At 40.1% G+C, this 18904-nt stretch overlaps 1 protein-coding gene across 3 annotated transcripts; it reads right to left on the bottom strand.

The window, feature by feature from the left end:
* Positions 1-245: 245 nt before the first annotated feature.
* Positions 246-18440, bottom strand: agpat3 (1-acylglycerol-3-phosphate O-acyltransferase 3). 3 transcript variants are annotated; one of them, XR_013295878.1, is made up of 11 exons: positions 18088-18440; positions 10488-10546; positions 10166-10397; positions 8808-8977; positions 8542-8703; positions 7457-7610; positions 7261-7363; positions 5798-5873; positions 5469-5667; positions 989-4756; positions 246-916 (listed from the first exon to the last, which is right to left on the bottom strand). XR_013295878.1 is itself a non-coding variant. In XM_077579570.1 (10 exons), exons 3-10 carry the CDS (start codon positions 10341-10343, stop codon positions 4665-4667), a joined length of 1134 nt encoding a protein of 377 aa, XP_077435696.1. In that variant the 5' UTR covers positions 10344-10397; positions 10488-10546; positions 18088-18440; the 3' UTR covers positions 246-4664. The 3 variants fall into 3 exon arrangements, 2 of the variants coding, with proteins under 2 accessions (XP_077435696.1, XP_077435697.1); XM_077579570.1 differs by having other exon boundaries at positions 246-4756; XM_077579571.1 differs by lacking the exon at positions 18088-18440 and adding an exon at positions 14501-14959 and having other exon boundaries at positions 246-4756.
* Positions 18441-18904: the final 464 nt, after the last annotated feature.

Below are 18904 nucleotides of genomic sequence, written 5' to 3'. Positions count from 1 at the left end.
TATTTCTATTAGTTTAACTTTTTTTTCATTTTTGTTAAAGAGTATGAAAACCTAGGAAAAAAAATGTTGCACATTTAGAACAGATGTAATTTTTTAATTATTATTCGTGAGTTAACTAGTGAAGTCAAGCAATTAATTACAATAAAAAAAAAATCATTCATGGAATTCAATTCATGGAAGTCACGTGCGACTGTGCTGCATTTCTGAGAGAAACACAAACTCCAAAGAAAAACATAAAGAGTTGCTTTGTGATTCAAGTCTTTTAATAACAGGTGAGGGTCAGGAGGGTGTTGGTGACGGACCAAAAACATAAAAACAGCCTTGAGAGACAAAAAAAGCAAAAAAAAAAAGCAGATGACTCATGAGGAATGAGTGATTATTGGGAATTGTTAAAAAATAAAAGAAAAAATGGTCGTGTCAGATTTCAAAATAATTTTTTTTCGCTTTTATTGACTGAATAAAAACATCCTGTGTCAAATGCCTGCGTCTCGAAAGAAGGACCAATCTGCTGCATTCAAGCGGAAGGTGACGTGATGAACCGCTAAAGCTTTTCATAAGTATACCAGTTTTCATAAATATACCAGTGAGTGCAATTATACAGTCTACAGTACTGCTGCAAGTATACCAGTTTTCACAAGTACATCAGCTTTCACAAGTATACCAGTGACTGTGTATATTATCACAAGTATACCAGTTTTCATTAATATACCAGTGAGAGCAACTATACAGTGTACTACTGCAAGTATACCAGTGACTGCGAGTACAAGTACACCAGTTTTCACACATTCCAGTTTCACTTGCATACCAGTGAGGGGTGACTATAACAGTTTTCACAAGTATGCCATGTTTCACAAGCACACCAGCGCCTGCAAGCATGCCTGTTTTCACAAGTATACCAGTGAGTGTGGGAATCGACCTGTTTTCACAAGCATACCAGTGAGTGCAAATCGACCCGTTTTCACAAGTATACCAGTGAGTGCGAATCGACCTGTTTTCACAAGCATACCAGTGAGTGCAAATCGACCCGTTTTCACAAGTATACCAGTGAGTGTGCGAATCGACCCGTTTTCACAAGTATACCAGTGAGTGCGCGAATCGACCCGTTTTCACAAGTATACCAGTGAGTGCGAATCGACCCGTTTTCACAAGTATACCAGTGAGTGCGAATCGACCCGTTTTCACAAGTATACCAGTGAGTGCGAATCGACCCGTTTTCACAAGTATACCAGTGAGTGCGCGAATCGACCCGTTTTCACAAGTATACCAGTGAGTGCGAATCGACCCGTTTTCACAAGTATACCAGTGAGTGCGAATCGACCCGTTTTCACAAGTATACCAGTGAGTGCGAATCGACCCGTTTTCACAAGTATACCAGTGAGTGCGAATCGACCCGTTTTCACAAGTATACCAGTGAGTGCGCGAATCGACCCGTTTTCACAAGTATACCAGTGAGTGCGAATCGACCCGTTTTCACAAGTATACCAGCGAGTGCGAATCGACCCGTTTTCACAAGTATACCAGTGAGTGCGAATCGACCCGTTTTCACAAGTATACCAGTGAGTGCGAATCGACCCGTTTTCACAAGTATACCAGTGAGTGTGAATCAACCCGTTTTCACAAGTATACCAGTGAGTGCGCGGATCCACCCGTTTTCACAAGTATACCAGTGAGTGTAAATCTACCATTTTTCACAAGTATACTAGTGACTACAAGCATGCCAGTTTCACAAGTGTACCAGTTTTCATGTACACCAGCATTCGCAAGTATACCAGTGTGACTACACCAATTTTCACAAGTATACCAATGAGTGCAAGTGTACTGTCTTTCACAGGTATACCAGTTTTCACAAGTACACCAGATTTTGCATGTATACTAGTTTTAACATGTATACTAGCGAGTGCAAGTATACTAAGTACATTCACACCAATTAAGTACAAATAAAGAGTGTAAATTTGTCATATTTCATAAGTATACCAGTGACGGCGAGTACACCAGTTTTTGTCAGTGACTGAAATGTACCAGGTTACGTAAATGTCAGCGAGTGCAACGGGCGCTTAACACTAAAAGAAGAGCAGTCATCTTTTTCGACTGCGTATTTTACTTCTATTAAACTTAAGTCCATTACCGCTCATCGGCTCAGTTAAATTGTCAGTCGAACACAAATAAAATCAGAAACAGCACTGTCTAGTTTTAATTAAGGCTTGCATGAAATCTCAACGGATGGAGATAATTCGGTAATAGGAGGCAGTACACAGAGTGGACGAGTGATCCCGGGAACAAAATACATTTTTTAAAGGACGCTACGTGGAACAGGAGCGAGGTGGAAGAAGAAATTGAAATATGAAATGTGTTAGGGGAAAAGAAAGCACAACACTATGAAGAGCAGTAGCCGGGATTTCATTAAAAAAAACAAAAACACACACACGCTGAAATGTATTTACTGTACTTAATTTCTGTGGTTTGTCGAGTCTAAGCAGGTTTGTGTTCCTCAAACAACGTAACCAGAATATAAATGAAAATGTCATGGATTTGTTCAGTGATTGGTTTACATGGTGGGAAGTGGTGGAGAGTGAGGGAGGACGTGGGCCGGCCCCTTGCCTGAGCAAGCTTGATTTAAGGCAAAGGTTAACTTATCAATACTGCACTCTATATGTGGCCAACCAAATATGTCAACAGCTGCGCCAGGCTTTGCGGAGACAGCTGGTGACCTTTTGTGTGGAATCTGGCAGAACAACTCCCGCTTCACCCGTCATGGCTGCCAGCTGCAGTGGTGAGGGGGCAAGGGGAGTTGTGCTAATTCAAAAAAACAATAACATGACTGAACATGTTAGCGGGGCAGGAGGTACAACTCTGGAAAGGATTATGAGACCGCTGAAAAATAATGGGTTGATTTGATTTTACTATAACGAGTTTAATTCGCTCAATATACTCAAATCCCTCATCTTTTTTTAAATATTTATCTTTGCACATTAAAATGGATTTAAAATGCTAATAAAACACAAAGAACTCAAAAACTACTTGCACTTGTACAATTAAATTGAATGTAAATACTTAAATAGTTTTTGCTTCAATTTGCTGGACATTGTGCCACTTCATGCATTGGCCACCGGGGGGCAGTATAATAGACAAAGACACACACAAAGAAAAGTGCCACCGTTTGCTGCAAAGGATAAAGAATACATATGCCTAAAAGTATTGTTATATTGTCTGACTTTATGTGTTGCTCCACATTGCTAATTTTGGGTTTTCATCAGGGTTCGTAAAAAGCTGCAAAGATGTTTGCAGACAACAGGCTTTCTTGTCGCAAAGACATTTTATACAAGTTCAAAAATGTTTCTAACCCGTTTCGAAACCTGACGAAAACCCCAAAACTCGATACGTTCGCAAGCGTTTGCCACGCAATGAGATGCCAGCTTTAAATAGTACTAGGCTATAATACCACAACCGCTATCTGTTAGCATAAAGCTAATCAGATTTATGAAAACAAAGTTATGCAGTAGTTTTAAATACACAGTGTAATTGTGATGTAACTTGAAGTCGAAGGGGCATAAAACATCATGAAGAAAATATTAAATGAAGTAAAATCAACATTTTTGTTTCATTTTATAAGCTACTGACAACATGAATAACATTTATTTGCGGAAAATGACAAATGGTCAAAATACATTTTTAAAAAAAAAGGTGGATTTTAATTTTATCTATTAGGGTCTCTTCATTTTTTCCAGAGCTGTATGTCAGGTATGTTAGCTTGCACATGCACAGCCCTTATTGAAGACCCGCCCCCCTCCTAAAACGGGGATCAGGTCGGTATGATCATAAGCGTCCATAAAAAGGGACTGGGTGACATTGGAGAGTTGACAAGGGTTACACTTGATTTGAGTCTCTCTGAACTCAGTACAGACACTAAGGGGGGGGGATCCTGGGTTTGCAAGTCCATCACGAACCTACACTAATGCAGTAGTAAATGACAATGTATGGTGGTAACTGAATGCGCCTTCTTGTGCCCCGTACTCTTCAAACTAGCTCATTGTGCGACATTCCTAACCTGTAATACCGGCACCATGGTCAACTGAGGACTCCGTCTATCCCAAAAAACTGTTTCCGTCCTTCATTTCTATGCGCGCACCTTTCACTGGTGGAATGGGAAACGCTCATGATTCCATAGTATAGTGAAGTTATGCTTCGGGGAAAAAATAAAAAATAAAAAAATGAACGCTGGTGCGTGTTACGGGTGGGGCACATGGATGGAGGGCCCTGTTTACGCCGCCACACCCTACTTGGGTGACGACAGACGGGAAGTGGACTTTAGTGGGGAGGTAGTGCAAAGCGGGACGCAGGCTATGTTTGCGGCCTTCCACGTGACCGCAGGTAGGTTAGGAGGTGAGAGGTTTAAGATCGGTGGGATTAACGGGGCTTGGCTGTGGAAAGTAGGTCACTAGTTGGTTTAAAATGCAGTACAGCAACACCCCTCCCCCCACCCCCACCCACCCAACCACTCTTTTTTCCTCCTCCTCATGTCTTGTGAACCTCCAGTGCTCTTCTTACTCATTAGGATTTCTAAGTCTGCTCTCTATTGTGGTTTCGCAGCCGGGTCTCCTCCCCGACCTAGCGACCGATTGGACGGTAGGGGGAGAGTGGGAGTCGGGTCCGGGTTGACGCGCCTTTTAGTTTTGTTTCTTAGTCTCCTGGTCGCCGTAACTGGAGCCCGTCTTCTTGACCTCTGTGACGCCGATCAGGCGGCGGATCGCAACGGAGGCTGGAGAGGGAAAAGCAATCGAATTTCAGCTATTTAGTAGAGATAAAATTGAACAAAAAGTCAACATTATAATTGGTAGGAACAAAATCATCAACATAATGTGTACGATTTATAAGAGAAATCCACAAACATTGCAATTTGTGTGATTCTGAATACCGAAAATATAAAACGGGCAACAACCAAATTTTTTAGGTGTGCAAGACCCTGAAAACTGATAAAAAAAAAAAGAAGCCCAGTATGAGAAGAGGCTTAGAATTGTGAAAAATCAAGTTCTTGTCTCTGCTCTTAAAAGTTGTGGGCGTGTCTGTTGATTGTGTGAAGCCACGCCCCACTGAAACATGGATGCTACATCATCTAGCGTCTTTCTCATGGCGACAGTAAACAACACCGGGTCAAAACCAGCCCAACGAGAGGCGCTAGCCAGCAGCTAGCAAACAAACTTTTTATATGGCTGAAAGTCATCAGTGGTTCAAATGAGGAAACAAACAAAACAACTTATTCTTGACTATAGAAATTAAGAAAAAAAAAGCCATTAATTTCATGCAATTTTAAGGAACAATACTACATTGGAATATATAGGCATTACTTTAAAATTATACGTCATCGTTTTTTTGGGTGACATTTTATACATCAAAAGTACTAGTGGTATCAGTACGTGGTAAGTCGCAAATGTTATGTTATCTTATGTTGAGGGTCGATTGCGTGTCCGTACCTATGACGAGGAAGATGATGAAGCCGATAATGAGAAGCGGGGAGCCGCTGACGGCCACTCCGCACGCAAACTTGATAAGTGGCGAAAGCAGCAGCGTGGCCCAGAACAGGAAGTTGAGCAGCGTCCACGGACGGCGCGGGGGGATTATTATGGGCCCGGGGAACTTGCCCTCCTTGCTGTACGTCTCCTGTAAGGCATCCTGGAGAGGGGGAAATAGTCGTGAGCAACAACTGGACATATTTGTTTGCTCAGCAAGTCACATTGGAGCCGAATGAGGAAGCGATGAAACACGAATGACCTCACTCGTCATGCGCGAAATGAAATGTTACCTTCTCCTGGTAGAGCTTATGCAGCCAGTTGGCACACTCGGCCTCATCATTTGGGATCTCTTCCACAGGGAAACGTCTGCAGTGAAGCAGGAAACAAGAACAAGTTTCAGAAAAAGGTGCATACTCAAACTAAAGAGCACATTTGAAATATAACGCTAATATGATTAAGACACCGGAATTCCATTGTGCTGCCATTGTTGTTACTAGCAACATCGTACAATAAACATGTTCTCTGTGCTAAAATGTGTTCATAAATAGATAGTAATGTTGTAAAGGTCATAAAATTGGGAACTTTTACGACTGACATCGCATCAGACTTCAAGCAAATCGTTCGACACGTCACTTGACCTCCGTCCAACCAGCATTTGGCTTTTTCTTGTTTCTGTTTCACCTTAAAAAGGACATAAGACAATCTACATACATTTTGTTCACAATTGAAAACAGGGAATCCGTGGGAGGTTTCATGCAAATGCCAAGTGCGTCTTTTGTTACCATGGCGACAAGATGGCAAGCTTCAGCATTGTGATTTTAGTGAAGTGTTACTAGCTTTACAAAATTTCAACTCCTCTACAAATATTTTTCAAAAAGAGAAACTACCAACAAACTAGGAAACTTTTTGTGTTTTTTGAAGTTTCTGAAACTCCTTCTAGAACACTCCCTGTCCAGGCTGCTAATTTAACCATAAATAATGTTAAAACACTGCCCTGCACAATAAATCTGCTTTGACTCTGACTAATTAATTGAAACATCTCTTATGAAAACTTTTTGTTTCTGAAAAGGAAGCTCACCAGTCATTTTTCAAATGAGCAAACTAATTTGTGTCTGTTTACATTCTCCAATTTGCAGGTAATATTACATTTATGAACTGTGGCACGTTTGATAAAATTCATTTTAATTTAATAACATGGAATGTGTTAACATGAGAGTTAGATTTTTTAAAATCTATACTGTTTGTATGTCTGCACAAGTGGGTATTATTATTATTATTTTTACAAATTATGATATCGATTCCAGCTAATCTGTGACACTAAGACTAACAAGCACTATAGTAAATGGATGGTTGGATAAATTAATTGTAAAAACATTGTGTGAGCTGTAGCGCTCTTGTACCACCAGGGGGCGCCCTCGACTAAAGAAGACGACTTCCTAAGACACTATGGAATTATTGTTGCACAAACTGATTGGTGTCCAGTCCAATAATGATAAAAATGACTTTCCCTTTGTCAAAAGTGTTTCCGTGTGAGCGTTACCACTGTCTGTTGTTGTATCACAAGACAAGATTCTCACCAAAGCTGAACGTCCTTGAGGTAACATTATTTATAGTTGCCACTATTGCTTATTTGCCACGGGCCAAATGTGCAATGGCCATGTTTAAAGGAAACAGGCCCGTGAGGAACAAAAGCCACAGCGGTGCAGAGTGTTCATACAAGTCCGTTGCTCGTATCGGTTTTTACGTTACTCACCTTATGCTCATGTCAGCTTTGTATTTCTTGCCATTGACGATGCCCAGGAGAGTCGGCGTCTGCTTATCTTTGAAGTTGAGCGTCACGTCATAAACGGCAGTAACTGTTAAAAATAAAATAAAATAAATAAATAAAAGGAACAGAGTGTTCAAATAACACACGTTACATCCGGCGTGTGTATATTTTTACACGCTACCTGTGCCCTTGAGACACTGCAGCGTGGTGGTGAATCCCTTGGTGCGTGGTAGAAGGTGATATTTGAGCTTGGGCAGGCCTTTACTCTCTGCTACCTGCATGCTTATCTGATGCTTCTTCTCTGTAAAGCGGGTACCTTCACAATACAGCAGGAACTGAGGGGGGAAGAGGATTTGCCACATTCATATATACAGAAAACCTTGCTTGGATTGTTTAGTCCCGGTGTGGCATTTTAAGGCTATATTCGGGGCTCAAGGACAAAACAAAAGAGAGAGAGAGAGAGAGAGAGAGGGAGAGTCTCCTGCGGTGAGATGTTAAATACAGCTGGAGCGGTCAAAGAGATTCATTTGTATAACGAGTGCCAAGATAAATAGAGAAAAAGTGGGGCAAAAGAAAAGGATCTGTCTGTTGCTTGGAGGACATTCACTTTGAAACCTAACATTATTTTTACTCCATGTTCATTCTGCCTCATCCAAAATCTATTTTTGTGAATTTGGCTCTTATTGTCAAACTGCGATATTACATTTATATTCACAGCCAAGCATGATATAACATCATTATATAAGTCTGTTTCTGGATTGGAGACATAGCCTACCGTGCTTGAACTCAAATGGATATTTATGTGGTAGGAGGAATATTTTGAATGGTTTATGGTCATAATTCATGCATTTAATAGGTACTGGGATACAGCCAAATTTGAGATTCTATCCTTCGTTCATCACTGCTAACAATGGCGGAATTTCTAAAGGTGAGCATACCTTAGGTTGTACAGGGAAATTTGGATTTTGATCAAAATTGAAAGTTAAAACGCTTAAGTCCCACAACACTGCAAATGATCAAGTAAGACTTCTTTGAGTGCATCAAATATTTAACCCTCATTGTGTTTGTTTTTTCATTAGGATTTTTTGTAAAACAAGATGTCAAACAAAACCTCAGCGTATCTCACAAACCTTCAATTCAGACCATCAAAACAGCTGTTTTGCTTGTTCTTTAGCTTTTTTCTTCCAACCCATAGAGAGACTGCTAGAGTATGTGACGATAAGTGGACTACTATTTTTTTTCTATAGCATTTGGATTTGCACTCACCCACATAAATTCAGGATAGTCTTTAAGCCTGTTTAGTCCGCTGAAGACAGTTTTGCGGTCCTCTTCCCACTTTCTCTTGCAAAAAACTATTTCTAAGAAGTACCAGGTCCAGCCAATCAGTGGAACCTTCAGCAGCTCATGTTTGGCGAGGACTTTTGAACTCTAAAGGGAAACACAGGCAAAGGAATTCAATTAACTTTTTTTTTTTTTTTTTTTGGATCATCAGCACATTAGAACATTACAGCACAAATTGAAATCCAACTGACCCCCAGGACGCCATATCTTTCACACATTGTCCAGCCACACAGGAAGTCAATCTCATAGTTGTGGTTGAGAATGATGATGACGTGCTCTTTGCCAAATTTGTCCACTGTAGCCTGGTCCGTGTATAGGGTACACTCTGTGCCGGACCACCACTCCAGCAGCATCACCAGCTCTATCCAGAAACAACAATACACAATAATTTACAATGTGTGTCACAGTCCAATATGTTGTTGTAAAAATGCCCAGGGTTTGGAAAGGATTCCCTCTACAATTTCACTTCAGGTATTATTGAGGCAGATGTGAAGCTCCCAGCATTTGACAGGTTAGGCTTTTGCCGTTTTCTAAGCATATCATTCCGTTGCATTGGAGCAATGTTGCGTAATTGCCACCTGGCAAGGGTTTTCTTTTTCTGTCCCTGACTGCATTCAACTCCAGTTTGAGAAGATTTGCGGTCATTACACCACTCCCAACCTACAATTTCTGTTATCCATGCCGAGTTTCACGAAACAGGATCTGTTCTTTACAAAGCGAAAGGTCTGCTTCGATCGGCAGTGATGAAAACGCCAAACTCTTACAGAAGGTGTTTGCGCAGAGCTGCGATGTGGAGGGCTGCAGGGGAACTCGGCATCAATTAAAAGATTGATTTAGCAGATTCTTCGAGAGTGATGAAGCTTTATCCATAGGCTTCTAACCGAGGAATATGATGTGGTACGCAAACATTGCATAAAAACTACATGTGAGTATTTAAAAACAATGATGCAGTGGTTAGCATGTCCGCATCACAACTCCGAGGTTTGAATTTGAATCTTGACTATAGCCTAAGTTTGCATTTTCTCCCTGTGCTTGTGTGAGTTATCTCCAGGCACTCTAGCTTCCTACCAAATTCCAAAACCATACATCTTAGGTTCATTTAAGACTAAAATTTACCATAGGCGTGAATGTTTTTTTTTTTATGTCAACGTGTACCTCTTGATCAAAGTCGTCTGGGATGAACTCTAGTTGCCCTTGACTCTAATCACGACAAGTACGATGAAAATAGATAAAAACTAAATCTGATGTTTAATTTAAATTTTTTTTTTTTTTATATTGATCCCACTATTACAAGTTAGAAGTCACAATTCCCTAATTATGTTCAAAAGCTAGCAAAAAACTACTAATATATATATATAACTCTGTCAGGAAGTAAGCTTTTTAACACAGAAGGATAAAGCAAAAGTAATCTAGGAAACCATCAATTAAATTCAGCGGCACCTCTAAAGTAAATTGCCTTGCGATGGCACGACGCGAGTGCCTAAACGATTCACAGGGGACACAATCATGCATTGGTTCACCACAAACAACAGGAATATATTCTACTTACGGCTCCACAGCGAGTACGAGAGCCGGCAGTTGATTCTGCGATAGAGCTGCTTGTTGAATGGCCAGATGACGCACGTGCACAGCTGGATGAAGTTGATGATGAGGCCGCTCACCACAAATACAAAGCCCATCAACAATTGAAGGATGAACAGGCTCTTGAGGTAGGCCAGGAGAGCCATGCTTGAGAAGCCCAGGGAGCTGAAGAAGCTCCGCTCTTACACACGATGAGCAACCTGATAGGCGAGACACACAAATTGGGGTCAGAAACCAGATAAGAAAAAAAAAAAAATACCATCAATGACAAAGAAAGTCATTTTCCTTACCACGGTGGTATCCCTTTTACAAGCCTCGTTTGCACGGTCCTTCGGCCAATACTACAGTCCTGAAACCAGAGATTTAATTAATGATAAAGAAAGCTGAAATGTTAAAACGCTTTTTAAAAAAAGTGACCAAAAACGTCTCTAACTGGTAATTTTCAGAAAATGGACAGCTTCAAAGTCTTATTCATTTAAATATCCTACAGATGATGCTGACAAAACAAAAATCATCTTTAACAGTCTGCAGAGGCTATTTCCTGCTTCTCCCAAACAGTCCTCACAGACGCTAAATTTGTCATACAGCTTCCTGATTATCACCTAGATTAACTACTGCTTTCAACATTCAGAACTTCCTAAATTACTGAAGCCAGGGACGCAACAAGGACCTGCAGACGTTCTACAATAGCTCTTGGTTTAAAGTGAGAAATATGCAATTGCAGTTGTTGACAATAACAGCTCTTCTCATGCCAGAAGAACTCCAGAGAAAATATGGCACTGGAATGCCCTACAAAAGGTAAAGGGAATGACAACAGTAGTAGTTGCCCGTCAGTAAAAAGTCAATGGATATGGAATATGCCATGAACTGGGATTTCACTTTAACTGAAAGCACAAACTGCAGTGTTAGATTTGACAGTGCCAGCAAAACCTAATCATATTGTAAAGGCATTAAGGCAATGAGCATGTTGTTCTTTAATTCAGAGAAAAACTGTGAAACTAAATATTACGTATCACTCCTGTATTATAGTTAAAAGTTGCCTGATTGGCTGGCGACCAGTCCAGCACTTTGCCTCTCAACCCAAAGACAGCTGGGCAAGGCTCCAGCTCAACCACGACCCTAATGAGGACAAGCACTAGAGAAAATAGACAGATGGATAATAAAATGTCATTCCCAACTTTATTCAAGCTGTAGTAAACTACACGCCGTAATCAGTTAATTTTAATAGGCCACACTTGAGCAAGTTTATTAGGATATTGTAGTATATTGCAGAACCAGAAACAGCCAATTTAGGATTAAACTGTAAAATAGGGGGGAAAAAATTAAAAAAACGTACTTCCATGAACTGCCCGCTCTCTACTCTATACAACCAAGATTTTGAGTTGGGCTTTCTTTTCAAAGTTAATCTTAAATTAATCATCTAAAAAGTGGGAGCGCAACAAATGTTTCCCAGAAGCATCCAACTTGGCTTGCCAGAAATAATTCAGTGGAGGTTGGGGGGGGGGGGTGCTTGATGACATCATTCGACTGCAGAAGGCATGAAAATAGTCACAAAGAATTGCTGTCATAACGCCAGGTGCCTGATGGTCGTTGTGCTTGTAAGGGCATCTCATGTTACTCGGAGGCGCATTGTGATTGGATCAAACATGAACATCTGAGTGCATCGGTCCACACCTGCCATCAGAATCGGTCTGGCAGCAAGGTTGGAACACATCAGCTCCAATTGAAGAACTGATGTCAGCTCTCACAGAATAAATAGCATAACATGATGAAGTATGTGCATTGCAAATATTGTTGGTAATTAATTAGATATGTTTAGGTGGATGGATAATTGGATTTGTTACATTACCTTCACCAAACAAGTATCAGTTACACAAATCTGGCTAAAAGCCAAGTGTGCCTTCAAGATGCACCATGCACGGATCAAAAGTACAAAAATAGCAACTAACTGGAGTTTTTTTTTTTTTTTTAAAGATGAATTGGGACACTTTTCCATTAAACAAGACATCTTTTATATTGTTTATCCTTATTAGGTTTAATGGTGTCCATCCCAGGATGACTGCGCAAGACGTGCGGTGCAGGGCAAGTATTGACCAACAAACCATTCACACTCACACCAATTTGGCAATTTGAGACCATTGCGGTTTCAAATTAGTTTCCCTAAATATTTGACTGCTGTATTTAAATGCATTAAAAACTATTCGATTTAAAATGATGGATGGATGACATGCATTAATGGAGAAAAATCAATTTAACAGACAATAATCAGCTCTTCAAAATGACCATTTTTCATCAAAAATATTTTACTCGACTTAAAAAGTTCATTTTAAGGATCGGTATTTTCTATGACACCCTGCTACAAAACACACCCACACACAAATGTAGGACATTTATTACAAGTGATAAATCAAATATTACCTACAAAATCATTTGTTGCCAAGTTTTAGATTGAGATAACATTCACATGTGTACGGCAGTATGTAGACAACAATGAAGCTAGACACATGCTAATCAATGAAAATCATGCAGCAGCTACAGTACCTCAGCTCAGTCGTTGCGGCCAACAGGCAAAGAATGCATCCACAAGTTACAATGATTTACTGTCAAGTGATTCTCTGTGTCATAAGTCAATTGATGTCATCAAGTCCAAACATCCTCAGTAGTTTCTGCTCTGTTGGCGTCATGACCTTTGTGCTAAATGAGAGCGCTCGAGCCACCCTATCACACTTGATGGTGCCTGCTACGTAATTGGTCAGGTTTGGAAATGTCAATTTACTGGGAATCTGATCTTTTCAAGATTATGATAAAAGTAGGTCTGTAAGGGCAAGGGGTGTCCGTTATAAACGGCTTATCAGTGAATGCATTGCACTCAGCATCTTTAGACCTTAAACATGAAGACCAACTAGTAAAAATGGTAGAATCCTGGTGACTCCGTTGTGTATCTTATCTGTATGTTGTGTAACTTTGAGCACAATGTTGTAACTTGGAAGAACCTAACATTTCGGCAACTAAATAATATTATTTTGACTTCACATTGGAAGGCATGTCATAGATTTTAATAGTTATACACAGTACGAATGCATTTTTAACACGGTTATATTTATAACCCCTTAAACAACAGTGACATGCAACTGGAAAATGAAATATTTGTGGGGGCAACTCCCAGTGTAAAAAGATTTCGACACTTGCCAAGACCTTTGTTCTTATTTCCTCTTGACACACTTTTCTACTTACCTCAAATGTGTACTTTGCACACACATCACCAACGGCCAAGACAAAACAGAGGCAAGAACTCATATTGCCTACTCTATATTGCTGTTTTAACAGTCATTTTGTGAACATTTGGGGCCTCTTAAAACAGATTCACATTCCAAAGTCAATCTATCATTTGCAAAGTCTGATGCATTTGGGAGCAAGTTAGAAAGAAAACACTTGGATGCACAAGACCTGTGGTCCCTCTTGCGACACTTGTGCCCTCAGCCTCCATTATCCAGGATTTTCACAATACTGTACATTACACCCTTTTCCTCCATGAAACGAACAGTGCACCAATTCTTGGTGGTGAATGCAGGTAGCGCAAAGTATATCACTGACATCCAGCCTTATTTCGAAACACCACAACACATACGTCTAACGTTCTTAACATCCTCTTTGGCCTCCTCTTATCTGGAGAAAGAAGACACTTCCTTCTGTTGGTTTGTGCACCGCAAGGTGCAAGCTAAGATGACTACTACGCTACAGACACCATTGTAACGATAATTAGAATGAGAAATTTAAAATTGCTTCACAGCTCCACCCCTCGAGCCAACTAAACTTGACAGAACGATTAGTCACCGGCCGGGTTAAAGCTGCTTAGAGCTAGACCAGGGATAGGCAAGTTCTGTCCTAGAGAGCCGCAGTCCTGTATGTTTTCGGTGTCTTCTGCCTCCAACACAGGTGTTTCAGATCATCAGCTCATAATTACGTTCTGCAGGAGCCTCTCAGCTGTGTTCGAGGAGGGAGACATCAAAAACATGCAGGACTGCGGCTCTCTAGGACCGAACTTGCCTACCCCTGAGCTAGACAGCTGTTTGTCCATTAGCCTACCAACAAATATCCACCAGTTGCTTACAGAAACTTGAGCTGAACTATCACGTTGTCTCCTCTCCTACTCTTTACATTCAAAGTACTTCAATCAATTAACCAAGCAAGTTCTGGTCAACAGAATACATGCACTATTCGCAAACATTACCACTCCTGATCAATTCGGTAGCACCCGTTACATTCTCCAGTGCCCGGAAGCCATATTGTCCTTTGTACTCACCAGTAGACATAGTAGGCCATTGCCATGAGCACCAAGGCCCCGCAAATCCCAGTGAAGATCATCACAGCACTCTGGTTCAGCATTTTGGCGGATGGTGCTTGACCAAATGTGCGCCAAAATAAAAACAAAATACCAGCAGTGAGCAGCAGATAGTCACAGGCTACCCTGCTTCATATCCATCATAATCCCACTGAAGGAATGGGATTATGATGACAAACAACAACACCTTCTGTTGGACGTACTGCTTGATTAGCAAGTCAAAACTGGCGACCAAGGAAGTCCCACCGGAAAAAAAACAACAAAACTTTGATTCCCAACGGAGAGCAAGCAGAAAACCCAAACAAATATCCAGTCGTCAAGGGTAGACTGCGAGGAGATTCAACTAATGGATGAAAGGTAGGAGGTAGGCACACGTCCCCCGTAAGAACCGTCTGACTGTATTCTCATTCTCTAATCCAGTGAATTAGATTAGTGACGATTAGCAAGCGACAGGCATCCAGGCATCCTGGATATGTCGCATTTCATTACCATTAACCAACAGGGTGGAGGCGACCAGTTGTATGGTGGACTTTGTCGTCCCATTTTGCTATTAGTTGCCTTCCAACATTAGCTGCAAGCATCTGATGGTGCTCGTAGTGGATGTCCTAAAATGGCCGCAAATGTGAAATATTTCCAGAATTCCATGAAGGTTTAAGACCGTATCCCACTAAATGCATGTGTTAACGGAGGTAGCGAATGCTGATTTCTCGTCAGGGTTCGTTCAAGGTCATAACATAAGTAACGTTCGCTAAACGTTCTCCAGACGAACAACAGTTTTAATGGCTTGTCTTGTCACAAAAAGATTTTGAGCATGTTCAAAATTTCCCTTGCGAAAAACCATTAAAACATTTCACAAACGCTTAGCGAACATTACGACCTTACATGAACTCTGACAAAACATGACGAGAAATAAACATTTGCTGCCTTTGCAAACACTCACAAACGTCCGTCATTCGGCAATCGTCCACAGTTGGGACACCCTTGTGTCATCGTCAATCCGTCAACATTTCGAGCCGAGCCAACAACGCGTCATTCGTTGATTGCTCAGCAAAATGAGCATCCGTTAATGTTTCCGTCGATCGACATTCGTCAACAAAATGGGCATCCGTCAACAAAATGGGCATCCGTCATTGATGGTACCTTCCGTTAATATTGACGGAATGCCCACCTCTGGAAAGAATCTGTCACCATGTTACAACTGTTCAGTAGTAATTCACAATTAGTATAATAGTCATAATTATCTATTTAGTTACTTAATTTTCTCACATTTATACAATTAAAAAAAATAAAAAATTTAATCATAGGTTTAGCAGTAGTTGCTATTTACTAATCAATTACTGTGATTGGTAAAATGCGCAACGTATCATATTGTATCGTGCATAAAACATTCAAGGTGGCACTTGAGTACAGTTGTGTCTAGACTAACGAGTTTAATTTGTTCCAGTGACTTTAGTATGACAAAGTAAATAATGTGGTTATGTTAAATACACTATATCTAATTATGTTTGTTTTTTGCTCATCTACAGTCAACTTCAACTGGGACTGGCAATAAACAGCTTGCATTGAGCCTCTTTATTGAAGACTTGTTCACTAAACGCAAAATCGCTCAGTAGTACTTGTCAGTGACTAGCATCACCAGTGTGATTTGCCTCCTCAATAACCTTCTGGTTAATACAACCCGAATGTTAAACTTTATGATGTGACTTTAAAATGCAAGTTTATCAGCTCATTATATTGCAGTATGTAAGACCTGACACAGCTCTCCACACATGTTGGAACATGCCTAGCTGTAACACCTTATCAACTAATCCTTTTGGACTTTGAAACCACAAAACGTACATCCATTATCTTTTTGACAGGAATAAAACATGAGCTCAAAAAGACATTGACAGTCCAAATGTGGGAAGTGGGTTTAGTATTGTACAAACTGGTATAAATGTCTTCAAGTGTCTTGAGAACAGTTCTACAGTAACTTACCTATTTGGTAGCACAGGTGTGACCAACTTTCTCAGTCTGTTGTACCAGCATATTATTTGGTTGCACCCTTTTTTGGGATAGGGTGGGGAGGACAACATGACCATGCATAATGTTGTCTTACAGTTTGGCACACGAAAGATTCGAATATAATAACGGCAAAATTTTACTGTGTGATTTGAATATAAATATTTCATCTTCAATGAATGAGCAGAACTTTATTTTTAATAACAATATAGCTGCTTTCAAAACACGCAAGACATAAAATTACATCAAAATACTTTAGTTGGAAACTTTTCAAGTTTATTTTAATGAAGAAAACTTATGCATGAATCATAAATCTTGCTTGGCAGTATGAAATGAAGTGGAACATAGTTAAATGTATATCTTTATTTATATTCATTTTTCACAATTTTCTGGGAATGTTTAAATGATTTGTAAATGTAACCATTTGAGGAATTTGTAGTAAGTGTTGTATGTGATATTTATTTTACAGTTAGAAATCATTACCATAATAATATTAATAACATAACAGTGTGTATCAAACCGGTATTCCTTTGCATTATCCAAAAAAGAGCTCACATTCAAAACGGTTGGTGATGCCTGATGTACATACAAACATATCTTATTCAGCTTTTTGTTTGTTTTGGACACTTTCAGATAATTAAATGCATTACTTGACCCAGGAAGCTTACTATTGTTCAAACAAACATAATCAGCGGTTTCATACACAAAAAGAAAGAAAGAAATTAGTATAGCCTGGGGTAAAATATGCACATTTCCGAATTGGACAAAAATGTTTGTCCAATTCGGGACATGCGTCACGTTAAGTGCATTCGAATGTACTGCAGCGGTTCCACTGCACAATAATGGAAACAAGCATTAAGGGGTCAATACAACTGGATGATAAATGACAAATGTCAAATCATTGCATTGCATGTTATTTACACAACTCTCTCTCTCTCACGTCAGCTGTAATAGTCTTGGAATTAGATTGCGACACGGTGATGAAAGTTCCACGTCAGCAGATTTGCACTCATACTGAGTATTACACACACAATTTGCTTGCGTAAAATAAGTGCTCTGTTGAATTGTCATCGGTTGATTATTAGTAAAGCCTCCATACGCCACTTTGCTACTAGCACACTATGGTGAATCGTTAACTGTGACCCATGTGCCCGCTACGTCACACGCCAATTCCGTTAACTCTCCGTAGAACGCAATACGGTTGCATGCCATCTCTTTTATGAAAATTAAAATATTAACCGAACTCATTGGAAGCTTTTCGAAGACAAACGAGTAGCGGACACGAGCCCTGCACCGCACCTTACCTTTAATGCGTATCATTTACCCCCAAAACTATAAGCCCAGAAAAGTAGCCCCTATTCGACTGTGTACGCACGTTCAAGCTTTTAATGTTATTCACAAAATGTTTCAAGCAAAGAGAGGGGGGTGTTTTGATCATGCGGCTCAGTTGCCAGTAAACCCGTGAGGCTTTCTTGCTAACGTCAGATGCTACGCTAGTTAGCTAGCTACGGCTAGCTGACGGTAAGGCACATTCTCAGTGGACTTACCTGCAAATGGATCACTTGGGAGAGAAGCCAACCCCGTAGATTTGGTAATACTTTAGTCGCCGGTTGGGGGCCTCGTGAGGTTGTAAAAAAAAAGAAATAACGGAGCCCCTTGTCTCCACGACGTGGCTTAACAGAGACGATACAAAGATGACTTGAGGTCATGCGATTTTCAAGAGCACTATTGTTTGTCGGTTAAAGCGCCACATTTCCTCAAAGCCCCCTCTCAAGATGTCTATCCGGTTAGTCCGGACCACCCTTCCCCTTAACAATTTTCCTGAAAAGTAAAGAAATATAATAATAAATAATCATCTGCAACACACCTGCCTTATTCCGCTATAGTCACTACGCGACAATTACCAAACATGTAGTTGCTCAACTAACTAGTAGACGTTTATCTCTTTTTCCCCATTGTCATTCATTACTTCCTTCATTCCATTACATAATGTACGTTCTTCTTAGGAAAAAAATAATCTTTTTATATATATATAAAACTAATGAATCAGTTATGTATAAATAAATAAATAATAGTAATTCCTATTTTTCTTAAATAGACAAAAAGCTAGTCTTTTTGTGCGTGTAGAATTTGATCCAGAAGCGTGCTGTAAAGTAAATAGGCTAAAACTATTTTTTCTCTCTCTCTATTGAATACATACTATAATGTATACAGTACTTCGATAAAGTTTATTCATGCTCTCCGGTATGCACAAATTTAGACCACTTCAGCCCTCTGCTGGTGTTTCAGCACATCTGCGTTTTAACACCGTTTCCCAAGACAATAATGTGAAGGCCTACCGTTTTGATACTTCTGAAACAATAT

This window comes from Vanacampus margaritifer, chromosome 11 (assembly GCF_051991255.1).
Source record: "Vanacampus margaritifer isolate UIUO_Vmar chromosome 11, RoL_Vmar_1.0, whole genome shotgun sequence".
In the NCBI taxonomy this organism is placed as follows: Eukaryota; Metazoa; Chordata; class Actinopteri; order Syngnathiformes; family Syngnathidae; genus Vanacampus; species Vanacampus margaritifer.
This window is presented reverse-complemented; position numbering and strand designations above follow the sequence as displayed.